The sequence below is a fragment of the Tiliqua scincoides genome, chromosome 3 (assembly GCF_035046505.1).
Source record: "Tiliqua scincoides isolate rTilSci1 chromosome 3, rTilSci1.hap2, whole genome shotgun sequence".
NCBI lineage: Eukaryota > Metazoa > Chordata > Lepidosauria > Squamata > Scincidae > Tiliqua > Tiliqua scincoides.
In genome coordinates this window covers 62,410,233-62,430,019 of record NC_089823.1, presented here as the reverse complement: position 1 = coordinate 62,430,019, position 19,787 = coordinate 62,410,233, and the positions used below count along the sequence as shown (strand labels likewise).

At 40.0% G+C, this 19,787-nt stretch overlaps 1 protein-coding gene across 4 annotated transcripts in view; it reads right to left on the bottom strand.

Moving 5' to 3' along the window:
- TTC3 (tetratricopeptide repeat domain 3) overlaps nt 1–19,787 on the bottom strand; it is a 71,930-nt gene that overhangs the window by 9,019 nt on the left and 43,124 nt on the right. For 2 of the 4 annotated variants that reach the window (XM_066621170.1, XM_066621171.1), the window contains exons 30-41: nt 17,325–17,378; nt 14,703–14,779; nt 13,646–13,798; nt 11,307–12,192; nt 8,763–8,828; nt 7,945–8,094; nt 5,836–5,975; nt 5,288–5,356; nt 3,877–3,973; nt 2,822–2,922; nt 798–885; nt 45–152 (exon numbers count right to left, since the gene is read on the bottom strand). In XM_066621170.1, the coding sequence (XP_066477267.1) occupies nt 45–152; nt 798–885; nt 2,822–2,922; nt 3,877–3,973; nt 5,288–5,356; nt 5,836–5,975; nt 7,945–8,094; nt 8,763–8,828; nt 11,307–12,192; nt 13,646–13,798; nt 14,703–14,779; nt 17,325–17,378 (1,989 nt within the window). The remainder of the gene's footprint in view (nt 1–44; nt 153–797; nt 886–2,821; nt 2,923–3,876; nt 3,974–5,287; nt 5,357–5,835; nt 5,976–7,944; nt 8,095–8,762; nt 8,829–11,306; nt 12,193–13,645; nt 13,799–14,702; nt 14,780–17,324; nt 17,379–19,787) is intronic. The other 2 variants (XM_066621172.1, XM_066621173.1) reach the window with 2 other exon arrangements.

The window sequence follows — 19,787 nt, the reverse complement described above, 5'->3', positions numbered from 1 at the left end:
ATCTAATTGGAAAAAAAAATGCTTGCAATTGTTAAGACACTTACTGATGAGTACAGACCAGGAGGAAGTTGAACTTCTGCAATTTCCACTTTGGAGATGCTATTTAAAAAGGTTCCATTTTTTACCATACAAATTCTTTCGTCAAACTGATTCTGCAAACATAGAAAAAAAGTTTATTTAAACCAGTGTTTTTCAACTTTTGCCCCCTGCTGTACCACTTTGCATAGTCACCAATTGGAAATAACTGGCAATGGCGTCATGGCCAGTTACAGTACTTGCAGATTGGAAGGCCAGATGCAACATGTAAGGGCAGAGGGGAGGGCTTTCTCAAGTGCTCAAAAAATGCACACTGGACCTCTGCCTAATAAGCTGAACCTTCTACTGCTGCTTGTCATGTTGCATAGCTTATATCACTGCCAGTACCGCTGGTTGAGAAACAATTATTTAAACAAATTACATGAATGGCAAACTTACCTATTGTAATATTGGGCTTACAGTCATAAATTCAGATTAACAAAATCTACACATAGCTGCATAATTATCTCTCAGACCTTTACTGGCTTCAAATAGGATTCTGCAGAAGTGCCAGTTCAACTACTTGAATGTCATAGCAAGATTCGGACACATGCATTCTTAAAGCATTTAAAAGAAAAAAGTATACAGTACACTGTATGCTTTTATTGAGGGATAAATGTTTCAACATGCAGTAATCCTCGACAAAAATTAATTCACTTGTAGTAAAAAATAACCTACAGAACTTCAATCTTTCAAGTATTCAGTATAGTAAATAGACATACCTCTGCCTTTTTAATTTCTTCCTTGACATTAGAAATAAAGGATTCCCAAGACTCAATTTGCAACTTTGACTGAGGTACTGTTGAGTGACTGAAAAATTACACATAGTTATTTCCACACTATTGTGATAATTTGAGTTTAAGGGCTTCAAGGAAAAAAGACATGCTATTAGAAAAGCACAGTTTGGTAATTTATATTTTGGAAAAAAGACCTATCTGAATTCAATCAGCCACTCTTCAAGGTTCCAAATACAAAGTCTAATACCTAGAGTGAATATGATAACCCAGACAGATATTTTAAGTCCCTTCCCTCTACTCCAGAAGCTTATTTCATGTGACCAATAAGTGGTTCCTCTGCACAGTGCCATCAGCATATACAGCCAAGTGAGAAAAGACATGGGTTTGGACCAAAGGGTGCACTTCCCCTAGCGGAAAACCTCTTCCACTCACAGAAGGTCCATTTCCAACTTATTGGACAAGTGGAGCATAAGACTTATTCCCAAAATTCAGGTGTCCCTCCATTCGCATAGCATCTTTTCAAAACCTTTCTGCTACACCTGGTACCTTTTTTATTCATCATCTTTCTCATGTCATAAATGCAGTTTCTGATTCACCATGACTCTGCATTTTGAGAAATCTCCCAAAACAATAGCACCAGAATTCAAGCTACAGCACTAACTGAGCAATTCCATTCATATCCACTCAGAAGTGAGCCCCACTGAGTTTAATGAAACTTACTTTTAGGTAGGTATGTGTGAGGACTGCAGTCTTACTCACTTTTCCCATCAGCTTATTTATATATTTAATAAATTTATATCCCACCTTTCTCCCAGAACTGTGGGCATCCAAGGTGGTTATTGTTATTTGAGTATAAGCTATTCTGTGCAGCGGTACTACACATATTCATCCCGTGGTAATTTGTTTAACTATGATGGCACTTTAAGTTGCAACAATAAGAGGATTCACAAGCAGACAGATGCATACAAGTAATCCGTGCATATGTTCCTGCATGTCATATGAAGCAGTGAAGAAGGCCAATTCTATGCTTGGGATCATTAGGAAGGGTATTGAGAACAAAACGGCTAGTATTATAATGCCATTGTACAAATCTATGGTAAGGCCACACCTGGAGTATTGTGTCCAGTTCTGATCGCCGCATCTCAAAAAAGACATAGTGGAAATGGAAAAGGTGCAAAAGAGAGCGACTAAGATGATTACGGGGCTGGGGCACCTTCCTTATGAGGAAAGGCTACGGCGTTTGGGCCTCTTCAGCCTAGAAAAGAGACCCCTGAGGGGGGACATGATTGAGACATACAAAACTATGCAGGGGATGGACAGAGTGGATAGGGAGATGCTCTTTGCACTCTCACATAATACCAGAACCAGGGGACATCCACTAAAATTGAGTGTTGGGCGGGTTAGGACAGACAAAAGAAAATATTTCTTTACTCAGCGTGTGGTCGGTCTGTGGAACTCCTTGCCACAGGATGTGGTGCTGGCGTCTAGCCTAGATGCCTTTAAAAGGGGATTGGACAAGTTTCTGGAGGAAAAATCCATTATGGGGTACAAGCCATGATGTGTATGCGCAACCTCCTGATTTTAGAAATGGGTTATGTCAGAATGCCAGATGCAGGGGAGGGTACCAGGATGAGGTCTCTTGTTATCTGGTGTGCTCCCTGGGGCATTTGGTGGGCCGCTGTGAGATACAGGAAGCTAGACTAGATGGGCCTATGGCCTGATCCAGTGGGGCTGTTCTTATGTTCTTATGTCATCCTATAACTGCATGAAGAACTAAGGATTGTGTGAATAAGTAATCCACAGAAACTTTACTATCTACTAATAAAAATATAAATGCAGCTGTTTCTAAAGTTTCTTCAACAATCTGAGTTAAAATCTTATACCAGAAAATACTGTTGAGGAAAGGAAAAAAAGATAGCAATATAAAATCTGAGATGTGAAAGTGTATTACACAAAAGCAGCTTTAGTGAGCACATCTGTTTTAATTTTTCATATACACTTAGCCATACCTGGTCATGAACTTCAGATATTTTACATTAGCTTCTGCATTTGCAACTTTTCTATGTAATTTATATAATTCAGCTGCTTTCCAGTTTTCAAGCACTGACACCTAAAATAGAAGGCACTGAGTTTAAATCAAAACACTTAGTTGGACAAAAGAATGTCTCAAGTTTGTATGGTACAACCACACAAGAAATCAAATTTCCATGCAATATATGCCTGTAATACTGCCATGTTTAATGACACCCACTGCCTCAGCTATTGACATACCCCTTCCTAAAACAGTGGACTTCTATTCTGTTCCTTAATTAAAAGCAAAACTAAATGCAAACACATAGAAAAGTGATCTTATGTTCTTAGTTTACCATTTATTAAAGAAGGCACCTACTGCATCTGGAGTGTACACAACTCAAATGACATGTATGTTATGAATCCAGATGACACCGAAGATTTCAAACATCACAAACTCACATTTTTAAAGTGTTACAATATAAAACAGCAGCATTTCAGGACAGTACAGGACTAGTGCCAAACAACCAGAAACAGATCAAAGCAGTGTATATAGATCATAAATTAAAATAATAAAGTTTTGACCAGCGTTTAAAAAATTACTAGACAGCTGGTCTGAGGTGCCTCTGCTGACAGAGTTCATTTGTGATTAGGAACACATTCAAGAGAACCACTCTATAGAATATTCCAGAATATAAATATAAGAGGAAGATATAAGAAAATATAATAGGAAGTATTTTACTTTATTGGTATTAATCATCTTGATTGAAACAAACTTCTCTTGTAGTAGAGGAAAACAGGCTACAAAATTCATTCAAAAATGACTTTTAGGTTTGTGGAAGAAATGGACAACCAAGGAAAGGATCATCCCATTTGAGGTATTCTGCGGCAAACAGTTTACATGTTTCTTCCTTTTGGGTTAGTCACAGTATTACTTTTTTCAGGACAAAACTGCTAGGCAAGTCTGATAAAAGGCTGAGAAGAAGGATTTTGTAATTGTAATGAACGGTGGGGGAACTGGGAGCAGAAAAGAATCTACTATAGCATGATTTACCTCTGCCGTAACAGCTCGTTTAATGCACTCCTGGTAGTCATCGTGGCTCCTCTTTATAAGCTCTTCCATTTTTATTTTTTCATTTTCAAACTTATTACTGTGAAGTCAATTCAAACAGTAGTTATAAAGATAAGATTGGAATACAAGTCTACTCATAAAAGTGCATTTTCTTTTAGCAATATTGCTACTACTTAAAACTACTGTCCAGTTTTCTTAAGTGTTCAAAGCACCTAAGGTTCATTTTCTAAACCCTGCAAAGTATTAGTGCAATGTCTTTAAGAGGGGCTGGAGCTTCACCTTCCTAGCTCAAGTCTCTGTTTTTATCCTTTCTGCGATAGGGGGGGGGGGGCTTCTGGAGTGTTGGTTGAGCTCCACATTCATTGGATCAGGACCATTCTGAAGTCCTTGCATTCCCCTCTGCCTTGCATCAGATAGGAGCCAAGGCACAGTTGCTTACTCACAGGTAAACAAACACATGTGGCTCGGTTTCGCTTCCCATAGGTTTCAATACATTTATCAGTTTGAAGACAGGGAACTTCCTTTTCGAGTGCTTTGGGGGGCCTGCTTTTATCCGATCAGGACCATTCCTGTAGCTTTGTGTTCCACTTAGCCTGCCCTTCAAAATGGACGAAGGCACAATCACCTACTCACAAGTAAATGAGCAGTGCAGTGCAGCTCAGTTTCACTTTCCATAGGGCTCAATGCATTTTCCTTGTTATCTGCTTGCCAGTTTCACAACCCATCAACAATCAGGTCACAAGCCAAAGTCTGGGAAACACTACTATATACAATGATAGCCAATGTGGTTGTTCTTGCTCATCAATACACGTTATCAAAAACATGCAATCACCTCAATACATGTACGGCTTATACAGTGGGACCCTTGTATCCACAGATTTGCAATCTGCAGATTTGGTTCATTTTGCGGCCAAACTGCACCTTTTCCAAGCCTGAAGAGCTTTTTTTTTTTTTTAGTACTGAAAGACTCACTTCTAGGATGTGTGGAGGTTCCCTCTTTCCTCCAGGTTTGCCACAGAATGCATCTCAGTTTGGTCGCAAAGCAGTAGGAGCCTGAATTTTTGTACTCCCCCCCCCAAGGCATTTAAACATGCAACCCAGTATCTGCAAATTACGGTACTCACAGGGGGTTCTGGAACAGAACCTCCGCAAATATCAGGGTCCAACCTGTATATAAAAGTGACAGCAAGTAGTGGAAGTTGAATTAGGGCTACTTGAACATGCTAGCTTAGTTTAATTTATAAAACCCAACAGGAAAACTGCCTGGTCTGGGTTTCTTCCCTCCAAATATAAATTCTGACCGTTGTACAATCCCTCATTTTGGAAGTTGTGATTTGTAAGAATTTTCAATGTTCCACTGAAACACTGCTTAATAAAGCAAATCTAAGCTTACCTGATCTCAATGAATTCATCTAAATATTGTTTGTACCGCTTATCCTTTTCATCAATGGTTCTCATGTATCTGTTTTGTTACACAAACAAGTTTTAGGAGAAAGAAGGTTACAATCGCAATACACACCTGTTCAACACATAAATTTAGCTAACTAATCATACCCAATCTTCAGCTTCTTACTGGCAGTCAATATTCTTTTTCTCTCGAAGTTTACATGTTTTAAGTGGCACCCAATCAAGCAATAAAAGGGAGAAGTCCACACACCTTCCAGCGGAACCACATAATTTAGCTGGCTCCAGGTATATAGACTGAACATATAAAGAAGGAACACCAATCATTGCTTTCAACTACAGAGCATGTTCATCTTAGGAAGATGGGCAACGGCCCCTTTTAAAGGTGACGGAACCATTACTATCCAAACTGGATATTACTATCCAAATTGAATTCTGTCACCTTTAACATACAAGCAAAAAGTTGTGAGGATTCCAACAGCCCTTCTGCACATCATTCTCCACCCTACTCAATTTTCATTGTCAGAATAAACTTACATTTCATTAGTTTCTGTTAGTTTCCTTAATTTATTCTTTCCCACTTTTAATCCCTCTTGATTTTCTTTTTTCTCTTGTTGCCATCTTTTCATGTCTACTTCTAAATCTTGGTGGAACCAGTCTAGTTCTTTCTTGTAAATCTATAGAGCAAAAATGTTTACAAAAAAAGACAAAATCAGGTAGTTTTCTTGAAAGAGAAAGAATTCAACTGCCTGAGTTTAGAGATACAGAAACAGGGTCTAACAATAGTTCTGAAGGCATACTCCTAAAGGTGTTTGAAGAGTAATAATTGCCAGCCCTATTCATATATAAGGGAGGGGGAGAGATGAGGAAAGAGAGAGATGTTGCCTTTGCAGATGACACCAATACTGCCAACATGAATAAATGACTAGAGAACTCTTCTGGAGCATAGTTAGGGAGACTTCTTGGGAGAGTTAGGACAGACAAAAGAAAATATTTCTTTACTCAGCGCGTGGTCGGTCTATGGAACTCCTTGCCACAGGATGTGGTGCTGGCGTCTAGCCTAGACGCCTTTAAAAGGGGATTGGACGAGTTTCTGGAGGAAAAATCCATTATGGGGTACAAGCCATGATGTGCATGCGCAACCTCCGATTTTAGGAATGGGTTAAGTCAGAATGCCAGATGTAGGGGAGGGCACCAGGATGAGGTCTCTTGTTATCTGGTGTGCTCCCTGGGGCATTTGGTGGGCCGCTGTGAGATACAGGAAGCTGGACTAGATGGGCCTATGGCCTGATCCAGTGGGGCTGTTCTTATGTTCTTATATGCAGAGATCTGTTTACCACCTGAAAGCTTCTGTTAGGAGAATGTAAGAAAAACCACTTATATTGGATCAGGCCAAAGGCACATCTAATTCCGTGTCTTGTTTCCTATAGTGGTTTGCCTGCTGCTTCTGGGAAATTCACATAACTCTCTCATGACATAGCTCCTCTGCAACCAGGATTCAGAGACACAATACCACTGAACATATTTGTATGAACCTATGAACCTACATCTAGGTTAGATGAACCTAGATGTATGAACCTACAAGTATCTCATTGGCTGGTGGAGCCATTATAACTCTAGCAACCAATGAGACTTGTCCTCCATGAATTTTGTCCAGACTCCTTCGAAGTCATCATCACATCTTGTGGTAATAAACTTAAAGAGTTTAATTATGAACTGTGTGAAGTACAGAGGGTCCTTGTATCCGCAGATCCTGTATCCACTGATTCAGTTATCAGCGGATCAGGTTCACTGGGCCCCCCTGCGCATGCCCCCTCTGGAGGTGAGGCTTCCCTCACCTCCAGAGGATCCTCTGAGCCCAGCAGAGGTCGCAGATGTCTGTTTGCAGCCTCTGCTGGGCTCAAACTCAGACTTCTGGTTTCACAGAGAAACTACAGGTTGAGACTAATTATTCGCGTGGGTTCTCTTCCAAGAACTCAAGTGGATTAAAAAAAAACATACTAAAGCAAATCAATTAAAAAACAAAGTTTCTTTGCTCCAGTGATTGAAAAACAGCCTTGCTGACCTTTTGACTCTAAGATAAGAGTCATTAAGAAGACAATCCATCAGCACTTCACTCAGCCCCTCCCTTCACCAATGCAAAATGATCAAGTGCTTTCTTTCAAGTGCTGGGGGAAGGAAGGGGTCCGAAGGAGAGAGAAGGATTGATGGATTGTTAGCCTGCTGCCGTCTCTGTCTCTCTCTCATTAAGGAGGCTGTTGTTAAAGGACTGTTCAGTTTTTAAAACTGATTTTAACAGGATGCATTTTTCCCCTTATCCAGGGATCAGAACATTCTTTCTCATTTGCAGGGGCCATTCGTGTTGAGTCAAATCTGAGTTTAAAAAATCCGTGTATAAATAGGCTGGACCTGTAGAAGTGATTTTTTTTTAACTCTAGGGATGAGAGGACCCTTCGGAGGTGAAGGGAGCAGAATTCCCCTCAACTCAAGAGGGTGGGGGGAGGTGGTTTTTCATATCCACAGTTGCACTTAACCGTGGGGAGTTCTAGAATGAAACCCCCGCACATACCTCCTTTGGCAGATTTAGGACAGAACGATCGGTTTCACTGGATGTGCACATAATCCATTGCAAATTATGAACATTACCTTATATCCTTCAATACTTTTTCTTAGCTCATCTTCAAGCATGCTAGCTTCTTCAGAGCTTCGACTTTCAAGCTGCTCATATTTTTCGCTTGCTTCTTTAAGTTGTTCTTGTAGTACCTGGTGCTCTTTTTCCATACGTAACATATCTCCCTGAAAAAAGGATACTTGTGATATTTTTAATGTTACACCACTTAAGTTACAAATGGGTATACCTATAAAAACAAGTACAGAAGACTGTTCAAGTCATAATGGATAAAGAAAGACATAACAATGCTCTAGACATGAGCATTGTTATGTCTTTCTTGCACATCTCAAAATAGTTCTTTTTGAGAACTTTTTGAGAGTTCTTGCACATCTCAAAATATTTTATATTAACACTTCATCCAAAGGAATACTATTTCCAACACAACGAGTATAAAGACTCAAATTTTCCTACACAGAGGGCATCTGGCTAGGTGGCGATGGTCTGCTCCTCCTTATGGTGCCACTGGAAACTCCCTGTCTTTGGTGGGACAAGCTTGAACACGGACCAATGCCGGCTACACATAATAGCCCACTGAAGCACAGAATACCATGTAATCTTAGAACTCCATGCTTCAGAAGTTACTACTCAAATTGGAAAATCAACTAAACCAAGTCAGTTATTAAGCAAATTTTAAAAATAATACAAATAATACAACACAAATTTTACTGCATACAGACAAGGTCCATAGGGAGTTGTGCTGGAAAGCACAGAGTAATAGCATTTTCTGTAGTAGCCAGAATAGCTCCAAGATGTGTGTGCTCACTCTTGAGGTCAACTATCAACATTCACTTACTTGTTGAGTTTCATATGGATGGAGAGGCAAAGTATTAACTCCCTCATCTGTTAGCTCTCGGTATACCTAGAACGCAAAGATCCAAAAACTGTTTCAACAGAATTTAGTGAGGCCCCACCATTCCACGGGCAATGCATTTCTCAACATGTATGAGCTTTACTATGCAATATATTCAAGACTGCTAGAAATTAGCAGGGTAAACAGAAGTTTACTGTAACTGCAACTTTGATGAGGAATAGCACAATCTACACAAGGTTTGTGGGCCCCTGAACCCAAGCAGCCACTTTTGAATAAGAAATGTTTAACAGTTTTGGTTTTTTTTTTTTTGGGGGGGGGGAGAAAGTTATGTTCCTCATCTGCATAGTTCACCAATCTGAGAGGTAAATCCAGCTATCCAAGCCTGGCCTCAATCAATCAAACGGAAAAACAAAAAGATAAAAAAGAATACGAAATTGACAGGGCAACCTTAGGTATTTATGAAATGTTTTTCATTTTATACATTTAAGCCTTCTGTTTTCAAACTCTTCTGGAGTTTGAAACCTGCAGTAAGTCCTTGCGGGGGCGGGGGGGAGGCAGCAGGGTTGGGGGAAGGTAGCAACGCGATTCCCAGGATCACGCCGCTCAGGGGGGCTGCAGGAACTGGGGTGCACTGGGCAAAGAGACCAGGGCCCTCAGGCTGGGACGTCGCAATGACCCAGTCTGAAAACCTCTGATTTAAGCCAATATTACTTGAAAATCAGTTAAATTAATCATAGCAGCAAGCAGGTGTTAGCTATTCAGCAAATAGTTCACTATAACTGCAGCAGAACAGGCTTCTGTACTCCCAGCAACAAAAGGAAACCACATTTCCTCATCTACTGAACATAAATGGTTAAGACAGGGGTGTCAAACTAATTTCATAAGGAGGGCCACATAGCATTCATGATGCCTGCTGAGGGCCGGAAGTGATGTCATTAGGCAAGAAGTGATGTGATTAAACAAGTCATAACAAAAAAACCACTTTTTTCTCACTTAGTAACTCATTAGCTGCAAATGACAAGAGAAAATATATGAATCTTGAACATACTTCAAGATATGGGAGAGCCCAATTTTCATGTGGGCTGTCCTTTCAGCAGTAACGCCTCAGCTCGACACAGCAGCTGAAAGCCTGAGGGCCATATAAAAAGCTTCTGCGGGCTGCATCCGGCCCCCAGGCCTTATGTTTGACACCCCTGGGTTAAGATATTTAAAATATAATCAAAAAGCTGTTCAGTTTTAACATGAACAGTTTTCTTAAATGTACTTGGACACCAAGATTATATTTGCAAAATAAAACTAATGAGTAAAGAATCCCTGCAGAAATGTGGTCATGCTACTGTGTTTGACGCTGTAGCAACACAAGATCAATGTAGCCAAATACAAAAGCAAACATCCATGTTTCATCCTAGGTTCATGTGCTAGGTTTTGTGCCCCAAATGTAAAGTGCGATTAAATTCTAGTGATATCAGCAGGCCTTTGAACTGATTTACACTTGAAGTTTTCCCGGTGCAGAATTACGTTGGGGGAGGGGGATCTATATGAACTGTATAAAGATCATGTAAGATGATCCACTAGTATTCAGAAAGTTGAGATCAGCGGTGACCTCCCAATGAGAGTACACCTGGCGAAACAGTCATGTGTATAATCTTCAAACAATGCTTTCTCTTCCAGTGAGATATATCTGCAAAATGAAAACATGTGAAGTAGTCCTTATTTCACCTAATACATACAGGCCTGGAATGCAGTATTTGAGATAGATGTTCAGTTTAAATTCTGAAGACTTCAGATTTAGAACAGACCATTTCAGATATTATAATTTAAGAATTCTGAGTCTCACAAAGGCAGCTAAAGAGGAGGAAATTGTGTGCATTGTTTTCTCATATATTTAAAGGAAGTACCTTCTTTGCACTACTCATGCTCCGCCAGTTACAGATGTCCAAGTTACAGATGGCTGCACTGGTACAGTATATCCTATGCCAGTGACTTCCACACAGGCATGATAATGCTGGGTCAGCAAGAACCAGCTATTCTGATCTAAGTCGCCTTCAAGTTACAAATGAACTTCTGGAACCCAACTTCTTCATAAGTAGGGGACTGAGGGCCCAATCCTATACAACTTTCCAGCACCAATGCAGCTGCAAAGCAGCCTTGAGGAGGCCTCTGTGACTGCCCCTCCACTGCAGGATGCAGCACATGCCCCACTGGCATGGTTGCATTAGTGCTGGAAAGTTAGATAGGATTGGGCCATTAGTGTACTGAGATCAACATATAAAACTATAACTAAAGAGTCAGATAGCTAGCACAGGCTGCCAGTATGTCAGAGATCCAACCTACTATCAATCAATGTAACTTCCTAACTTTAACAGGACTGGAAAAAAATTGATCATTATTTCATAACACTCTGAAAGGACCAGACAGGGTAGCGTATCTAAATCCAATGTATCACTTATAAACGCAGAAAAACAAAAGTTAGCACTGTCCACTCATTGACAAATACAGTGCACACAAAAATATTTCTTTTCCCACCTGGACAGCGATCATCCTTGAACGGGGATTATATCTTGTTACAGGCTTGTTCTCAATTTCCACATTGGTAACAGAAGTACATTCAGATTCATTATGACTCTCAGCTTCATTTTCCCAGATGAGATTGTCTGATATGCACGGGGGATCCAGCAAATCTTTACACAAGACTTCTGTAAGTTCTGGCACAAATCCTGACACAGAACTGCCAACACCATACCCAATGCCCAGTACTGCTTTTGGATTACTATCAAGGTAAGTATCATAATCTGCATATATATATTTAGACTGTGGCACTTCGCTAAGGGTTGAAAATGTTTTCTCATCCTGGTTGTCTGAAGGAACCTCATTTAGAAACATCAGGTGGTTTTCAGGGATCGATGAAGACAAGGACACTTTTGACACAGGCAGTGATGGTGCTATTATATCAGTTGTCTGAGTAGAAAGAGAATATGTAGAAGCAAAAGGACTTGAAGTGGAATGAGTGGTAGTCATATACTGTAAAGTACTGCTGGCTACTGTATTAGTAGATATTGGCATATTAGATTTATTAAGACAAGAGATGGGTGTGAACTCCTTAGCTGCAGGATTTAAACGTGGTTTGCTTAGAGAATTGTTTTCTTGATTATTCAAACTGGTTGAGAAATTTTCTTCATTGCTAATTTTTCCTTCAACGTCAGTATTTTCCTTCAGCATAACAGCGTGCTTCATCAAGCCAATAAGATCACCCATCATAACAAAACGTAAAGATTCCAGCAGGAAAGATTTCAGACCACCAGCATCTTCCACAATCTTACGGGTGGCAGCCGGAAAGCATTCATATTCTCCAATTAACAGTGGATTTTCAATTTCCAGGGGGCCATGTTCTTCCAAGATTTGAGCAAAATAGCTTTGAATGAAATTAAAGAGTTATTTCTAATTTCAATGGGAGGTTGCATAGTAATTTCAGCAGATTTAGCGATTGATTTAGCAGATCAACAATCATGAATGCCAACACAACACATTAAAAAAATCCAATTAAAAATGGACTATTCTGTCCTAAATATCACACACACAAATCTATCACAGGCATTGACACATCTGAAATTGGAATACATTCAACATCAGGACTCTGAAATGCACGAGAGTGATAAGTATGGATCCCAACTCTCCTGGCAAGATGTACCAAACCTACAAACTGCTTTTGAAAGCCAAGGGAGATGAAAAACGTAGTTGGGAGGAAGGTTCTGGTGGCAACAGATCTTCAAAGGAAATTCCCACATATTTCAGTGGTCACATAGCTATGACTAATATTAGTAATTTGAAGGGGCAATGTAAAATATTAGTAATTTGAAGGGGCAGTGTAAATGCATACCAAACTGTCACAGGGTGTTTGTGGTAGATTTTGAGAATATTTTATAATATGAAGCATTGTTTGGCAGTAAAATTACACAGTGGCATGCTACAGCAGGAAAGTTGGGTAATAATGGTTAACAATGAAAGGTTAAACTGGATCCAAGAAATACCAACGACAACCGGGAAATGGGTAATATTTTTATAAGTGTGGTTCATTTAAGAACAAAGGAATGTGGAGAACAAGCTTTAGAACTCAGATAACAAAGCAAGAAGAGTAATAAGCAGAAGAGTTAACTTGTTTTTCAAATGCTGGAAGGTGAGACACCAGCAGGGACCTTCAAAGCTAGATAATGGAGAAGAAGAAATGTAGCACAGGTGTGAGAAATCAGCTAGGGGAGAAGGAGACAAGGTGGACATGACATAAGTTCTGATTGGACAACTTGGGGTGACATGACTCAGCGTATTTCTGATTGAGTGATTGGCCCTTAACACCTCATGGGTCGCTTGGAGATTTCCTATAATTATATGCTAAGGAAGTCTATTTTTTGCTACTGAACCTGGCATCTGCCACACGAAGTGATGCTGGAATGAGTGTCCATCTGCCAAGGTATAACTGTATTTGGTAGTTAGTATACACTGACTTTGAATGTTAAAGACTAAGTTAGCTTTGTTGTTTTCTTTGCTGAACGCGTAGTGATCCCAGGAACCATTTTCCATCTCTCTCCTGCCCTAGGCAGGATGAGTACTGGTTACCTGAGTAATATGTAATTCAACTTTCTTTAATGAACTTTTCTGCTTTGAATGCTCATGTGTGTGTCCTCACTCTGATAAAAGGTTGCTCAAGAAGGAACCCTGGTTATTAAAGGGCAGGCACTGGCAGTGGGTTATTGAGGCTGAGCATGGGCAGCCTGCCCCACACAAGTGCAGAAACTCTTAAGGCACAAAGTGGCACCTACACAAACTCTTGCTCACATTTTTTTAGTTAAAAGGAAGAAACAGCCACTTACTCATACAAGTTTTCACAAGTTGGATCTGGATAATTGTCCAAAATTCTCTGATAACTGCTACTGGAAGAAACATCATACAAAGCTTCAAACATCTCCACCTGATCATAAAGACCATCTGGTATTCTGAAAGGCTCATAAGGGTTCATAAAACTTCTGTTAAGAAGATGAACAATAAACTTTACTAGTTTTAGCCACTTTACAGTTAGACAATCAAGAATTAGAATAGCTCTGAAAGAAATTAAAGAGTTATTTCTAACTCACTATAACCCCAGGTCTTAAACTTTATCTTGGAACAAGGGTGAAAGGTAAGCAAACGCATCACAAACAGTTGTCCCACTTTCTGTCTGTTGCCAATGTCCTCTTTCCCAAAACACTTACAATATATCCTAAATACATCTTAGTTTCTGGTCCACACTTCCTTGAAAGGATTTTTGCCCTGGAGGGTCTGCAGTCAGACCCAACTCTTAAAAGGTCATGCTAATCCATGGCCATTAAGGGCATGGAAGACTGTAGAGCAATAGGACATCTTTCCTCTTAGGCAATGATTTTCATCCACTCCGCCATGGCACACTGGGGTGCTGTGAATGGTTCACAGGTGAGCTACGGGAATTTGAGGGATGTTCATTTGTTAGTAGGGTTATTGGGGAATATGAGCCCCTTGCTGGCAACACTGTGTGCCTCGTCAAGATACTGGAAAAACCACAGAATTGTGTCAGTGATATTATGATAATCCTATCCAGCTTCACAGATTACAAAGATTTAATTCTCAAATCCATTGTCTGATGAACAGTTTCGTGTTTTATAAAGTTAACTCATTTCTGCCCAGCCCACAGGTGTATACATTTTATCCCTGTTGTGTATATGCAATGTTGGGCAAAAATGGCTTAAATCATTGTTATGTTAGCCAAATGTTATTTGTGCCAAATGACAATTTCAGGCATCAGGAACCAGGGAAAAAAATGATAGGCACACACATACTTCTCTCCAAGGGAACTTTTATATGCTTAGCTTCTGCAGGATTGAGCCCTAAAAGCATTCACAATATAGAAATACTTACAATGTACTTTCGTCTGAAAATATACTGTCTTCTTCACGTGTTACTGTACCAAGTCCTCCAGACAGAACTAAAATAGACTGACCAGCAAGAAAAGAAATTATTTATGAGACTGTATTAAGCAACATTTCAAAGTCTACAATTAGAATTTAAAGGACTTTTTGTGCAAAGTTTCTCAAATTGAAGTGTCCTGCAACACATGAGCTTAGATCAGCTGATTATAATTGAACTAGATTCCTCCACACAACCCTAGAACAAAATAACCTGTTCTTAAAATCCAGTTGTGCAGAACAGGAAAAATACAATTCAGGTTAAAATGCCTTTTAATTCTTAATTCTTCAGTTGTAAAATATTTTCTTTTTTAGGCCATATAACCTAAATAAAATAGTTAATTTCAACAAAACTCACCTATTATTATTGGTATTCTTTACATAAATGCTTGCCAATATTGTTAATATTTTGATTATGGATTAAAGTGGGCCCTCGGTTATTTTATCATACGACTCATCCACATCATATTTCAATTAAAATACAAAATATAAAATGTAAAATAAATAATTTTACAAACTTATATCTATAATTACAAATGTATAATTACATAAATCTATATATACAAATTGTATAATTACAAACATGTAAAACGTATTTATTTTTGTTATTTCATTTCATAAGTAAACAAAAATCTAAATTATGAGTGGGAATTGTCTCTTCTTTCCAAAGGAATGTCTCTAAGATGGAAACCATTAAAACATAAATGCACAGTACAGAATTGAAATACAGGTGAACGTCATTTACACCAGCGACAGGTTGCATATGAGACAGTCTATGCGGCCCAACACTGATTATTGCCCCCCGAGCCTCCGGGGGCTTTTCTGAGCCCCACAGAGGCTGCGTACATTCATGCGCTGCCTCTGCGAGGCTCAGAATGTCCTTTTCCAACTAAAAATTGCAACTTTCAGTTTCTTTAGGAAACTGAAGTGATGTTTATTCACATTATAAGGCATTCTGAGGTCCAGGGAAGCACTCCAGTGTTGCAATTTTTTGGCCAAAAGGGCCTTTGAGCCTTGCAGAGGCAGTGTGTGGACATACGCTGCCTCTGCGGGACTCAGAAAAGCCTCCAGAGTTGAGGGAAGCACAGCTCCCCTTGGCTTCAGTGGCTTAAAACAGGTGATGTCGTTTAAAGTCCGGCGTCACTTGATGAAGGGGATGCGGGAACACATTCCCGTTAAGCGACATACATCTGTATGCTTTTTATTCTCTATAGTTATTGTTTCATATGCACATGTATACAGTACGACTTCTTTAATCAGATGACAGCCATATTCCCTCATAATATAAGGCAAGAGAGGACCCTCTGTCCCATCCCACAGCCTCACTCAACATGTGACCCATTACTATATCTGAAGAACAGAAATTGACAGATAAGAGGGATGCTACTATTAGAAAAATACCAACTTTGTGACAGTCACTTCAGTCTGAGAAACAAGCATATTTCAGATGAGAGGCACTGTTCAATACACCTTGTTCAACACTAAGCAGTATAAAGTGGATGTAGTTTTCTTTGCACATCCACCATTGATCAAGGTGATTGATGAAGATGATTGCAAGCTTGTAATTGCAATGTGTTATCAGTAAAGTATTTTAGTATAAACTTCGTGTGACAGTATAGTCAGCCAATTGTCAACAATTAAAATGCATTAACCCACAGTTTAAAGCAGGGGTGCCCAAACCTTTTGGCAGGAGGGCCACATCATATCTCAGACACTGTGTCAGGGACCAGGTAAAATGAATTTACATTTAAAATTTGAATAAATATACATAAATGAAAACATCACCGATGGAACTTATACAAATGAATTAATTTTACTGAGGCAATGATGCACATGAGACCATTAGGGATGTTCTTGTACCAAACATACAGACAAGTCAGAAAAAAGGAGGGGGTAACATAACTCCTCAACCTCTTGCGCAAAAATAAAACACAGAGACATAAATTGTTCAGAGGCAATGATGCGCATGGAACATGGGGGTGGTTCCAATAACACCAATCAGGAAGACAATCAGGGATGTGTTTCCAGACTGGTGAGACTCACCATTCTTCTTTTCTCTGTAGGTAAGGTTAAGGGTGGCAAGCACGTGGTCAGCTCCAGAGAGCCCAAAATGGCAGCCGCAGAGATCTGAAGGTCTTGCAATAGCTCAAGGCCTATAAAAGGTCTTGTGCAAAGCGAGGCCAGCCTCTCCTTCACAGCCACTGCTGCTTCATAGATGTGAAGCAGCAAGCAGCGGAGAGAGAGCTTGGCCTGCAGCTCGTGTCACGCAGTTGCATTAGGCCAGCAAGGGCTCCAGCAAGTCTCCAGCAGGCCAGAGGCTTGTTAGAGACTGGAAGCTCCCTGCGGCCCAGACTGGGCACCCCAGGTTTAAAGAAAACAAAACAATCTTTCCCCAATTTTCATAATGACCTACAGAAAAAGACTGTTAAGAAAGAGATGGAGCAAGTAAGCATGAATACGAGCAAGAGAGATAGAAAGAAAATAAGAGAGAAAAGTAAATGGGTATTTGTAGTTTTGCTACTGTTTGAATTCAATTAGACAATGTGATTTTTCTAAAAAAAAAGTCATTGCATACCCTTGATTCCTTCAGTTTCTTTCGGTTTCTGTTTTTAACTTTGATACCATTGTTCTAGAAGAAAAAGAAATTAAAATATTTAGCACAGACCATGGCAGATATTTGCAGAGAAAAAAATACTAACATCGCCCATTTTCACTTGCACATTATCTATAGGGAAGCTAGATTCAGGGAAGCCATCAGGCAGGATTCCCTAACTATAAGAGCTGCCCAGCAATGGAACAGTCTGCCTTGTACAGTAGCAATCTCTTCTTCATTGGAGGCTTTCAAGCAGAGGCTTGACAACCACCTGCAGGGAGCATGGGGTTGGACAAGATGAACTCCCAAGCCTCTTTCAATTCTCATGTTCTATGATTCTATGTATAGGCTTTGTTTCCTTCAGTTTAACAAACTAGCAAAGAAACAGATCTATATCCATTTCTCAACTTTATTTTCCTGCATAATGACTTGAAAATGCACATAGTTTCAATAGAAGCAAACACAACAGCATGTAGAGAACAAAAGATTGGTTCTCTAAGAAGTGAAACTATGACCCAGTGAATTAAGATGTAATTATGGCATATGCTACAGACACAATGGAAAGCTTTTTTTCTGGATTATTCCTATTAAAATCAAGTTAATTTGCCAATTCGCTCAATACTGAAAGCATTATTTCCATGAATGATTATTGTTGAATATTCCAGTGATCAGACGCTACAGTGCTAACAGAGTAGGCTCCCAGATGTTCAAGGAGGGAGAACGTTGCCTAAATTCAGTGTTTTAAGAACAAACCGAAGTACCTCTGCCAAAGGCAGCGTCAACTAAAGCAGATTAACTAAATACTCCAGATCAGGGTAAATAAAGAGGAAAGAAAAGGAAACTACCCTACACTTTTCCTTGCTTGTCACTCAAGAGGTCCCAGCCTCTGTAAGAAAATGACAACTACCCTTCATGATGGTGGTTTGCAAGAGACCATGAACACCCCTACTAAGCACACCATAAGCAACCTGCTAAAGAGGCTTTAGGCCAGGGGTCAACAAACTATGGTCTGTGGGCCGAATCTGGCCTGCCAGCTGAAGTTATCCAGTCACACAGAGCTTGACCTGGCCTAGTCCGCTGGGCATTCGACTCCTCGAACCCAGGTGCGTGGCTCTGCCATTCCCTGTCTGGCATGTGGTGACCTGAGAAGCTTTGTCTCCCAAACCACACTCCGAACCGGCCATTTCCAGGTGCTAAACCTCAGTAAGTGATGCTAGAACTTTGGAAACATTTCATCATTGATTTTCCTGATGCTGTACAGTGCGGGTAATTATTGTTTATTCTATTGTGCCACATAATTTTCCTAATGCTATTAGACATTTAGGGTGATTTTGGAGTGAAAATGGAATGGCTTTGGAACGTGTTAAACTTCAGTGGAAAAATTGTATTAACTGCACTCATCCAGATTTCTGCTATAAGAGCTGTTTTCAGGAACAAATGATGTATGGGTAACAAGGGAAGAGTGTAGAAGAAATTTAGTCTTAAAGATTACCATCCTCGGGAACAATGAAAAGATGCAACACTGCTAAAATATAAGTGTATCCTCATCAACATGCGGAACATTTTGCAGAAAATGCAGGCAACTCTGAGACTATATGGACCAAGGAGATAACAATCAATAAAACAGTACTAAGTAGAATAAGAAAACCCTCTCTCAAAGATTCTCTGGTCAAGACTTTGAAAATCATATGCAGCTGCAAGATGAGAGAGGAGGAGCACTCTGCATGATTTATTGGTGGGACTAGCAGATGGTCTCCCCAATAAAGCACCTAATGTGCAAATATTACAACCAGCAGCTACAGATTAACAATGAAAGCTGCTCCCACTGTGTCAGGGCACCTAGTGAGGCCACATAGCCACATGCCCCCTCCAACAGAAGCTGGTGAATTGCCAAGTAAAAGGCACAAGCAGAGGCAATAGCCCTGAAGCATGGGTCAATAGGGAGCCTGTGAACCAGAAACCCTAGCCAGAAACCTGGGTGGGAAAGAGAAGAGAGACTGAAGGCTTGATCAGTGACTCAGTAACTTTGGGCAAACAGCCCAGAGCCCAGCTCTAGTAAAGAAGCGTGCAGCATTTCCAACATCTAGTACTCTTTCACTCTCTCTTCAGAGGATCTGATCCTGAAGAACAGAAAAAAGATCATTCTAGTATCTGGATTGCTAGAGGGTGAGAAGGAGAAAATCATTAAAGTTATCCCCAGACCGCAAAAGTAGGACTGCCTCAGGGGACAGTAAGAGTCAGTTAACAGTTAAAAATAAAAATCAGAGCTCCGCTCTAATAAAGCAGCAGAAACTTCAGCCAAATTTCAGGATGTTCCTGTTTTCAAAGAGATCAGGCACATTTGTCTCTTAGCATGTGCTATGCTAAATAGATTTAATCCTGTGATTCCAAGTGAGAAGTGTATGAACATACCTTTGGACATTTACACTTCTGACATACTGAAAT